The sequence below is a fragment of the Salvelinus sp. IW2-2015 genome, linkage group LG23, assembly GCF_002910315.2.
Source record: "Salvelinus sp. IW2-2015 linkage group LG23, ASM291031v2, whole genome shotgun sequence".
Classification (NCBI taxonomy): Eukaryota; Metazoa; Chordata; class Actinopteri; order Salmoniformes; family Salmonidae; genus Salvelinus; species Salvelinus sp. IW2-2015.
In genome coordinates this window covers 39,889,758-39,901,106 of record NC_036863.1, presented here as the reverse complement: position 1 = coordinate 39,901,106, position 11,349 = coordinate 39,889,758, and the positions used below count along the sequence as shown (strand labels likewise).

The following is an 11,349-nucleotide window of genomic DNA, read 5'->3' as shown; positions in this document are numbered from 1 at the left end:
TTTGTTGTGGCTCAGTCGGCAGAGCATGGCGCTTACAAAGCCAAGGGATGTGGGTTCAATTCCGGCTGGGGCCACCCATATGTAAAAAAAATAAAAAAACATATGTATAAAGTTGCATTTGGAAAAAGGTGTCTGTTAAATGGCATATATTATTATAATTCTAAAGGGTCCCTACAATAAAATGTATATTGTGTTACTAATGCTTAAGAGGGATGTGAAGGATGTATTGTAAGTATTTGAAATACACTTACTTATCCAATTGAATCCTCTGACGGTCCTTGTTTAAACAGTCTAAACCAGTTTATGTATCGTCCTTTTGACTATTTATAAGTACTTGCTTCTTATGCAGTAATTCATTTTGCAAACTAATGCTTGAAGAGGAAATCTGCTTTATTTTACCTAGCTATAGCTACCCCTATGCTCTTGCCCTATCTCTAAACTGTGCATTTAGAAGGGTCGGTGTTATCCTGAATCCGTGGAACGTCCCTGCCGCAAACCTTGCGTGTCCCCGGGAATCCAACTGGTGCACGTTTTGGGTTTCGCCCTAACACCACACAGCAGATTCAAATGATCAAAGTTTGAAGAATTTTTTTCCAGCAAAGTATAAGGGAGTTATACTCCAGTCTACTAGGTGGCAGTAATGCAACATTTATTGGATGCCATCGCCGTTTAACCTCATCGAAGAAGACAGGCAGCGGAGGGGAGAAACGTTCTGGAACTGCAGGTCGGTGGCAGCACGATAGTATGCAAAAGATGCTGACAATAATCTCCAACGTGCTGAGGGGTAGTGCAAGCAGAAATGTAAGTATTGTTTCTGTATAGTACTTTAGTATAGGATACAAAGGACCGCATGCCCTTTTCTTAAACAAGACCGGCTGCTGTCCTGACCTTGCTAGATAGCAAGGCCCCAATTCGTACGCGTACCGGGGTAACGTTAGCTTGCCTGGCTTTAGATACACATAGGACTGTTGCCTAGCTGTAGTTAAGTTAACCTGCTAGCTATGATCCTAGGGAATCACATTAAAGGCCTACGTTACCGGTACTTTATCTAGTTAGCTAACTAGCCAATCGTTTACCTAGCTGGAGCTCCTTACCTCCAGCAGCATCATCATCAAAGGCAGTCTAATAACGTTAGATGCGAGAGCGTCTCCTCATATCACATCATTGGTTGTTTTTGTTTCTGTGCCACAATGTCCACTATTAATCAAGATACCCAATGGTAAGGTCTTAATGATGTGAAAAGGCTTCTGACGGAAGTGTCAGTATGATGAGAGAGGATAAGTGTTATGAAGGTAATCACAGGGAACTAAAAATGTGTGATTGGCTGGCCTGGCTACCATGGATAACACAACTCAAACATTTGATGTGGCACATGATTGTCTGAATTTTCTCTTTTCATGTCTGACAATATAACCATGTGATTCTCTAATTGATGTTTTTCCCCATTGATGTTTTTCCCCTTGTGTTCTCTCACTTTTCCCCTCTGGTTCTCTCTCCTATTGGCTGCCTTATAGGGAGCCCAGGTTGTGTCAGAGGTAAGATGTGGTTTTACTGACGTAAGGGTGATACAATCCCTGTAAGGGTGATACAATCCCTGTAAGGGTGATACAATCCCTGTAAGGGTGATACAATCCCTGTAAGGGTGATACAAAACCCTGTGACGCATGACTCTGTTTTGCACTCCAGCTTTATTTCAAATGATTTATTTCCCTTTCACATGGTATGTGCCATACTTTCACTCAATGATTTTAGTTTGTGACCACTGGTGAATACTTTTTTTTTGTCCATTTCCAGCATCCTTCAACATTGTATTTACCCAACCCACCACTAGAAAAACAGTTTATTTAATTTTCTTTTTAAGCAATCATGCTTTACCATCTTCTAATCCCTCATCTTGTTGCTTTTTGAAAATTAAGAGCTATTCATTCTCACATGCACACAGACCTATCTCATATAGCTTCTAGCTAGACCTACTTATTTCACATTGGATAGTGGTGTCAGAGCTAACAGGCTAGCGCAGATGCCTTGGCTAAGCCAAATGTGGTCTGATTGGTAGGTACTGCTTATTTTATGTTGTGAGTGGAAAGTTGTTTGGTTAGTAAGTTTAGTGCAGAGAATGTGGTGTAGAACTAGCCAATTTTTCTTTAGGTCTGAGTCTTTTTTAAAGGGCTTTAATTGGTGCAGTAGTTATGTGGAATAACATATATATTTTTTTATCGTATTCCTGATGAAACAAAGAACTCAGATGATGCACTTTTTAAGTGTTGAATAGCTTTTTTTAGTGTTGAACTGGATCAACACCTTCAGAACAACCAAAATACCTTTAGCTGTTTGAGCTGGAGTAGTTAACTCCTGCTGCTTTCAGACCTCTCAGTGGGTGTTGACTCTGCAGTGACTTATCTGCCTGGCTCTTCTCTCCCCAGTCCTCCATGCGCAGGGCTGTTTTGCAGCTGCTGGCAGTCCAGGGGCAGTATGCTGACATAACCTCTCCACCAGATCCAGCACTACGACCCTACAAGCCAGACACAGATTTATACTCCATCTCACACAGTCCTCCAGCAGACAATTTCAAAAGACCAAAGACTGATCTAACATTTACTGAAATAGACCCCAGTGCTGTACTGTCCACAGAACGTACATTTGACAGCAGACTAATACCTGAAGAAGAACCCCTAGAAGTCACTCTAGTCGATCCGTCCCCTGTCTTTAACAGTAAACCTGAAGAGGAGTTATTTGACACTGACAAACCATTTGCAGATCTATCACTTCACCACGTGATAAATACGGAACCGCCAGTCTCTGAGTTATCCGTATCAGAGCAACCAAATCTAATCTCACCAGAACTCTTCGCAACTGGCCTGACTGTTTCAGAAGCAGAACCCTTGGCAGATACCGCCTTGACTGTTTCAGAATTACCTTTATCCGAACCATTTGTGAGTACAAACCCATTTATTCCAGAATCAAACTCATCTGAACGGTCAGCTGCTATGGCCTCTCAAGTATCAGAATCGACTTTACCAGAGCCTCCATTAACCTCTGATGCACCTATCATAGCCCACTCTTCAACACAAGCAGAAATGGACTTTGACCAACTAACGCTAGAAATATCATCACCAGAACGACCTCTAAACACAGACCAAACGACTCAGGAATTAAACCCACCCGAACCTGACATCAGTACAAACAGCCACACTTCCATATCTGAGCCTCAGCTGGCAGAGAGGAGCCAGAATACAGACATAATGTTGCTTTCACGCCCTGAGATCGCCCTCAGCCTGACTGAAGACGCTCCTTTACCAGAGCCACAGCTTGCTGTGAGTACTGGCAGCCCCCCTGTCTCTTACACTCCTCCCCTCACCACTACTCATGCTTTTACAGTACACTGCATGCCCTTATGCACAGGTGCAGCGATCCACCTGTTTTCTCACACGAAGGCTAAGCACATGGTGTGGTGATCACTGTTTCCCTAGAGTGCTTGAATTGACTGACTGTGCGAACCTGCTCACCCCAAAATAATCTCTATTCATATTTGGTCTACAACACTATGTTCTCTTTCTCCATTAAACATTCACATTTGAACACACATTAGATTTTCCCAAGGTGAATACAGTGTTCTGGATATGTCCGTTTTCAGCCGGCGAGGCATTCTTGTTAGTTGATTGGTTCAGTGTTTGAGACAGTGACTTTTCACTGGCGATCTCGGTGACAAGGGAGTGTTTATTCACGCTAGTTGTGGTGTGTGGATCAACCTCGGGAAGTGTAGCTATGTTTTGTCTCAAGGTTGTTCACTCCACCGTTTCTCACTGTTTGGGTCTGTCCTCCTGGCTTGCCCAACTGCAGATCTTGCAAAGTATATTTGTGATGTCTGGTAAAAGGTACGCGTGGAGTGCAACCTCTCAATGTCCTCTGTTTTTATTTTAGGCCGCCAGCATGGTGGCGTCGTCACGTTCATATGCTGATTTCACTCCTGAGGCCACCTTTGACATAAAGGTAAGACAAATAAAAAGTCTTTAAATTATTTTAATTTTTTTAGCTGATAGTCACTTTTCGCCTTGATCTCATTGTGTGCTCCCTCCTATAGAAAGTTGACCTTCATCGTCTGGAGGAGGGCCCACCCCTGACGGCCACTCTGACCCGGGAGGAGGGGCTGAAGTACTACCGCACCATGCAGACAATAAGACGCATGGAGCTGAAGGCAGATCAGCTGTACAAGCAGAAGATCATCAGAGGCTTTTGTCACCTGTATGATGGCCAGGTTAGATTGCACACAATCACTCATGTATTGTATAAGCAAATGTACCGTCTCGCATGAACACGCAGACGCACTTCATTCAAATATAAACGCTCTGAGATTCTGTTTGTCATTCTATGATAGGAAGCCTGTGCGGTTGGCATTGAGGGGGGTATCACCCTGTCAGATCACCTGATTACTGCATACCGCGCCCATGGCTACACCCTCACCAGGGGCGGGACCGTCAGGGAGATCATGGCTGAGCTCACTGGTGAGTGGACTTGACTCAATCCAATCGATAACTCTAATAGTGCTGAACGATTACTGCTTTTTGAGGTCTGTTTGATTATTACGGAATAACGGGTTCTGATTTAAAACCAAATATATATATTTTATTTACATTAAATGCATTATTAAACAATGATTAGAGATTTTTTCAGGAAATGTCAAAGCTATAAATGGTGAACATTAAATTGCCAAACATTCCATTGTCTTTGTCAGGTCCATATAGGGGGAGGAGGAAATTACTATTAAATAATAAAATATTTCAGTTGTGTGTATTACGTAGTTTTATGACTTCATAATTTCTCATTCCTAAGTCATCTCATCTGCTCAGACAGTAGCAGCCAGCCAGACAACCATTTAACATTCTGTGTTCTGCTCATACTGTGCTGTCTTTAGTCATCCTATTTAGCTAGGCTAGCCTGCCTAAGTATGCTGCATAGTTGTCTGATTAAATAATTTTACTAGTTCTTCAAAGTAGATGAGGCATACTTTCAAACTTTCTATCCCTCTCTCGTTGCGTACATTACTCTCTCATGCAGCGGCGTATGCTATCTGTGTGTATCTAATATAACATAGGAGGCGTAAAAGTGTATCCATCTGTGTCCGAGCCGGAAAAGAACAGGCTCAATGGATTATGGTCATTGTAGTTAATTACCACGGTTCTGTGCTGAACTAGGTTGAATATTTGGGTCATAAAAACAACTCCCTTCAGCCCAGCGTCCCATTTTAGTTCTTTACTTCATTTCTCTCGTCACTTATTTGAATTCTCTGTATAGAAACAGAGCATTGGGCTCAACCCCAATAACTAAATGGAATTAAAGTAATTGAAACTGTCAGTCAATTATTTGATTAATAACCCCCCAAAAAAACAAACATTTGGGCTCCCGAGTGGCGCAGCGGTCTAATGCACTACTTCTCAGTGCAAGAGGTGTCACTACTGTCCCTGGTTCGATTCCATGCTGTATCACATCCGCCCATGCTTGGGAGTCCCATAGGGCGGCGCACAATTGGCCCAGCGTCATCCGGGGTAGGCCGTCATTGTAAATAAGAATTTGTTCTTAACTGACTTGCCTAGTTAAATAAATAATCGCCTAGCACCAAGAGCTAATCATTGTACTTTGCACCTCTGATTTTGTCTTCCAAACCATTCAAACACCTTTTTCACTCATTGTTTTCTTCCCTCATTTCTTCCCTTGCTGTCTCACTAAGGTCGTAGAGGAGGCATTGCTAAGGGCAAAGGAGGCTCTATGCACATGTACACTAAAAACTTCTATGGAGGCAATGGCATTGTGGGAGCTCAGGTAATTCACAAAGGCCTAGCATTATTCATTTATCTTAGATTTGAAAGAATCCCATTTTATTTCCTTTTTAAACCTCATAATTTGTCTAAGCTGTATATCCCATTCAAAGATGGTGGATTCTCCTTCTCAAATATAACACCTGCCTAATCCCCCCTCAGGTACCGCTGGGAGCCGGTGTAGCCCTGGCCTGTAAGTACCTGGGCAATGACCAGCTGTGTGTCAGTCTCTATGGTGATGGAGCAGCCAACCAGGTTTGACATGCTTCTTGAAACCTGCATGCATTGAACATATGAAGGACAATCACTTCAAGTTTAGATTTGAGCCCAACTGTTGACTGAATTTGTATTAATCCACAGGGTCAGATATTTGAGACCTATAACATGTCGTCTCTTTGGAAGTTGCCCATCATCTTCATCTGTGAGAACAACCAATATGGCATGGGCACATCAGTAGAGCGCTCTTCTGCCAGCACCGAATACTACAAGAGAGGAGACTACATTCCTGGCCTCAGGGTAGACCGCTAACTAATACATTCACGCTTCTGTACAACTTACATTTCTTGAGTTTAAGAATGACATTTTGTATCTGTATCCAGGTGGATGGGATGGATGTCCTGTGTGTTAGAGAGGCCACCAAGTTTGCAGCTGATCACTGCCGATCTGGAAAGGTGAGCATCAACCTTACAGTATGTAGGGTTGTTAATTTTGTGTCTGTGTGTACTGTGTACAGGTTTGTGTGTTAAGTCTGTTTCTCTGCTCCACCTGTGTTCAGGGCCCTATCCTCATGGAGCTCCAGACCTACCGTTACCATGGACACAGCATGAGCGATCCTGGCGTCAGGTAAAAGTCCACAGCTCCACTGAGTATACCAATGACTCAAGTGCTTCCCACAGTGCCAAGTTGGCTGGATGTCCTTTGGGTGGAGGACCATTCTGTATACACACGGGAAACTGTTGAGTGTGAAAAACCCAGCAGCATTGCAGTTCTTGACACAAACTGGTGCGCCGGGCACCTACTACCATACCCCCGTTCAAAGGCACTTATATTTAGACTTGCCCGTTCACCCTCTGAATGGCACACATACACAATCCATGTCTCAGTTGTCTTGAGGCTTGAAAATCCTTCTTTAACCGGTCTCCTCCCCTTCAGGTTTGACATGAAGTGGATTTCCACTGACTGAAGTGGATTTAACAAGTGACATCAATAAGGGATCATTTCTTTCACCTGGTCAGTCTATGTAATGGGAACAGCAGGTGTTCTTAATGTTTTGTATACTCTATTGTTCTTATTGGATTAGTAGATTACTATTGTAGATTATTACCTACCTATCTGTTTTTTTCTCTGGAGAAGTTATTTGAACTCCCATCAGTAAACAGGTTTCCATCCAACCATTTAATGCGGATGATTTACCTGGCGCATAAAAACAGCCACGACAGGACTAATGGAAACAGGAAATGTCGGTTAAAATTCATAAATGTCGACAATTTGTTTGTTCGACATGGTGGGATCTTTTTGTCTGTAAAATTAGTTACGTGAGAAATGGAGGTGGAAGCGCCTTTATGCACAAATATTGATAATGGCCACAAGTCACGCAATGATATGTTACGTTATAGGCCTACCACCACCACGCGGAAAAGCATGACAGTTTATAGGTAGATGAAATAAATTAATATGAACTTCACATGGTGGTTAAGTGCAATGATCAAGCAAATCCAAATGGCTAAATATCAAGGGTAGACTATTTGATTGCTGGTGACATGATTATCGCTGCTTGCTGCCAATTTATCAAATAAATTGGTCTTGTTCTTATCCATATCTCATCATATAACCTGTCCACTTTATCAGCAAACTTGTCTAGGAAGCATGCGCCAAAACAAGATTGGGCAAGTTTTCTGTTTAACAGTTTTGGGGGTTAAGGCCCTTGGGAACGTAATCTGGCCATGATAACAAGATAGACTAACCTATCTAGCTAACATGGGCTAGTAGTTGATCAACTGAAGATTTGACAGTTTATTAATTACTCTCTCTGGTCTGTCGGTGAATGACAGTGGGGAAACTGCCCATATAAATGTAGAAATTGCACCGTGTTCATTCTACTAGTATAACTCTCAACATCAATAAATTGAAAGCCCTACTGAGTTCCTACATTTATTTATTTTAATTACCCCGTTTTGGGTCTGTGGTCCGTCAGTTTAGTATGGCTGGCATAGTATAACGTTACTGTAAGACAAAAACCACCTCATTTCTGAGATTTTAGGATGATTGTGCGAACGGTCGCATTTCTCATGCGGCCAACCTCCAGCGTGCACCAGCAGGGCAAAATATGTGCTTTGATTGAAACAAAATACAGGCATGCTACAGTTTGTTAACGTGGTAACACCATCTGCTTTTTTAATACACTGTACATAATTTGAAACAACACTGTACATAACTAAGAAGATCTACACGCCTATTCCGATGTAGCTGACTGAGATCAAATGGTCGGCATGCATATGCTGCATGGACGCTTCACTGGTAAAACCTGACGAATTATCATTCACAATTGACAGTGAGAAATGTGAAGGGAGGGTTACTACAAAAAATGTGGTTAAATTAGAGGTAAAGAAACGCAGAACGTGATACTGATCTTTCCATGGGATCCGTCAGAACTGGGCGATTACCTACAGTTCCGCAGCCATGGCCATAAAAAAAAAAGATGACTAATATTTGGCACATGGGAACTGAACCGCAAAGGTCTGGGTGGATATTGTCATTTATCGGCATAGTAACCAACCCCCACCTCGCGACCTCAACTGTTCAGACCCCTCTTGTGGTGGGGAGAGATTTGCCATTTTAAAGATAACTTATTGCAATTCTACACATTTTGCCATGTCTTGTGTGTTCATATGATACCGGAGTGACTCAACAAACTCAATGGGGGGGGGGGGTCAAGCCCACTGGCCACGTAATCCGGCCATGATAAGATTTAGATAAGTTAGACTAACCAGCTATCTAGCGAACATGGGAAAGTATTTGATCATCTGGACATTTGAGTGTCTGGCATAGTATGCTTTTATTTAACCTTTATGTAACCAAGTAGGCCAGTTGAGAACAAGTTCTCATTCACAACTGCGACCTGGCCAAGAAAACAAAGCAGTGTGACAAAAACAACAACAGAGTTACACATAAATAAATGTAGTCAATAACACAATAGAAAAATCTGTATACGGTGTGTGCAAATGTAATAAGATTAGGGAGGTAAGGCAAATAGGCCATAGTGGCGAAATAATTACAATTGAGTAATTAAACACTAGAGTGATGTGCAGAAGATGAATGTGCAAGTAAAGATACTGGGGTGCTAAGGAGCAAAAAAATAAATAACATGGGATGAGGTAGTTGGGTGGGCTGTGTACAGGTGCAATGATCGGTAAGCTGCTCTTGACAGCTGATGCTTAAAGTTAGTGAGGGAGATGAGGCTTCAGTGATATGTTACTGTAAGGGGGGAGGGGGGTAGAACTGGGGGGTTACATACAGATCTGCAGCCATGGCCTTTTTTGGGAACATAACCGCAAAAATGCTTTATGTGCACGTCATCACACACAGCCTTTTCTTCACAACAAATCAGTTTGATGGAAACACCTCTGGTGGGAAAATGTTCATATTGATTTTATGCAGAATTTAAAAATGTTAAATTCTCCAAATATTTGCATAGAAATCTGAAACCAATTGGATGGAAACCTAGTGCTGACCTACCAGGGATTCAACAGCTAGTCTTTCAGTGCTCTAATATATTGCTACCCCTGCACTCTGTCCCCCAGTAGCCTCCTCCCTGCATTATCATAGCTGCCATAGTGACACTGCATACCCCTACCCCGCTCTTTCCTTAGCTACCGCACACGTGAGGAGATCCAGGAGGTCCGTAGTAAGAGCGACCCCATCTCCATGCTGAAGGACCGTATGCTCAGCAACAACATGGCTAGCATAGAGGAGCTCAAGGTGATTCTCAAATATTCACTAATATACTGGCCATTCGACGCAGTATATACATAGTCAAAGATTCAGATCTTTGACTAAGTTTGAAAAATGCATGATTGACGCATTGTAAATAGTTACAGCTGACAAAAGCATGTCTTGGAGGATGTAATGACCAAACTTCACTTGTCCCGTATGTGTGCAGGAGATTGATATTGCGGTGAGGAAAGAGATTGAAGATGCTGCACAATTTGCCACCACAGACCCCGAGCCCCCTCTGGATGACCTGTGTAGCCACATCTTCGCCAATGATCAGCCCTTTGAAGTGCGTGGGGCCACCCCATGGACCAAGCTGACGTCGACCAGCTAAAGGCTCTTGTGCCCCACCCCTTTGTCTCCTAGGCCCTTCCCCTGTGCTCCATCAATGCACTTATCTTTTCACACATCACATTCCTCATCTCAGCCAACGGCCTTCATGGATTCTAATTTTCTTTGCCTACCTCCCCACACACACATCCTCATCCCGTGTCAAGAACAACTTATGCCACACATTTATTTTCCATTGACCCTCTGCCAGAGCCCTAATCCAAACACTCCACACCCAAAAAGAGTGCCTGACTGGTGTCATACCTCATTGACTAACTCTGATTCATTCCTACTTGCAGTGCTCATGCCACACTATTGGCTCTTGTCTTTTCTTTTGAAAGGCCACTTAAAACACAGCAGAGAAGTAAGAAGAGCCTTTCATTATCCTACTCCAAATGTTGTTCTGAGACTGGTGACATGGACCAATTGTCCTTAACATTACTGGCATAATTATTCCTATTTGATTAGTGTTTTCTTCTTCCCTATCCAAATATAAGATTAAATAAAGAGATTTGTTGGGATGTTAACATTTTTATTTATTTTGCCGAATCAAACCTGTGCTTGTGGGATCTTGTCTGTGTTTGGAAGATGTCTTTAGGCTGCGTGTCACTCGTAGCCGAGCACAAACACTGCAGATCCACATGAACAGAGGCTGAGTCTGTACATTGTGGTGTGATGCTTCAGATAGATTATTGAATACTGCTGACTTCATGCCTTCACTGTGTTGTCAGTCATACACCATTTTTGTGGACGCTCTCCTTCTAAATCATAATGCTCTCTAGTTCCCTAAAATGTTTTGTTCTAATCAGCCTCATATTTATTGCCAAATGTGTTTTGTATCTAACGTACCAGTACTCAAACTAGAACTGCTTCAAGCAGGAATAGGAAATGCCTCTCTTGGGAGTCTTGGTGATCAACAATGGTCAGACTACAAAACAGTGGGGCACTACACAGGGATCTGTCCTGGTTTTCCCCCCAGAGGTGACGAGATCAGGAAGTGTATGTGCTCTGTTATTGTCTTTGTATAGTCTATCAAAACAAATAAACTATGAAAGAAACTAATTAACTTGTTTTGGGCTTTGTGTGAATGTGTGGTCCCCTGGCTCAGTTGGTAGAGCACAGCGCTTACAACGGCGTGATTGTGTGTTTGATTCCCACTGGGACCACCCATACAAAAATGCATGCATAAATGTTGCTTTTGATAAGTCTGCTAAAT

The 11,349-nt window shown here is 42.6% G+C and overlaps 1 protein-coding gene across 4 annotated transcripts; it reads left to right on the top strand.

Moving 5' to 3' along the window:
• The first annotated feature begins 638 nt into the window (after positions 1–638).
• LOC111950366 (pyruvate dehydrogenase E1 component subunit alpha, mitochondrial) lies at positions 639–10,660 on the top strand. 4 transcript variants are annotated; one of them, XM_023967875.2, is made up of 13 exons: positions 639–801; positions 1,515–1,535; positions 2,424–3,314; positions 3,922–3,990; positions 4,082–4,255; positions 4,376–4,502; positions 5,726–5,817; positions 5,976–6,068; positions 6,174–6,329; positions 6,413–6,484; positions 6,589–6,656; positions 9,683–9,791; positions 9,973–10,660. In XM_023967875.2, exons 1-13 carry the CDS (start codon positions 745–747, stop codon positions 10,135–10,137), a joined length of 2,094 nt encoding a protein of 697 aa, XP_023823643.1. In that variant the 5' UTR covers positions 639–744; the 3' UTR covers positions 10,138–10,660. The 4 variants fall into 4 exon arrangements, with proteins under 4 accessions (XP_023823643.1, XP_023823644.1, XP_023823646.1 ...); XM_023967876.2 differs by lacking the exons at positions 9,683–9,791; positions 9,973–10,660 and adding an exon at positions 6,966–7,063 and having other exon boundaries at positions 640–801; XM_023967877.2 differs by lacking the exon at positions 2,424–3,314 and having other exon boundaries at positions 663–801.
• Positions 10,661–11,349: the final 689 nt, after the last annotated feature.

Coding starts and splice junctions, on each gene's coding strand:
- LOC111950366 (XM_023967875.2), top strand. CDS start 745: ATGCAAAAGATGCTGACAATAATCTCCAACGTGCTGAGGGGTAGTGCA. Junction 6,330..6,412: donor ACTACATTCCTGGCCTCAGG/GTAGACCGCTAA, acceptor ATCTGTATCCAG/GTGGATGGGATGGATGTCCT. Junction 6,485..6,588: donor ATCACTGCCGATCTGGAAAG/GTGAGCATCAAC, acceptor ACCTGTGTTCAG/GGCCCTATCCTCATGGAGCT.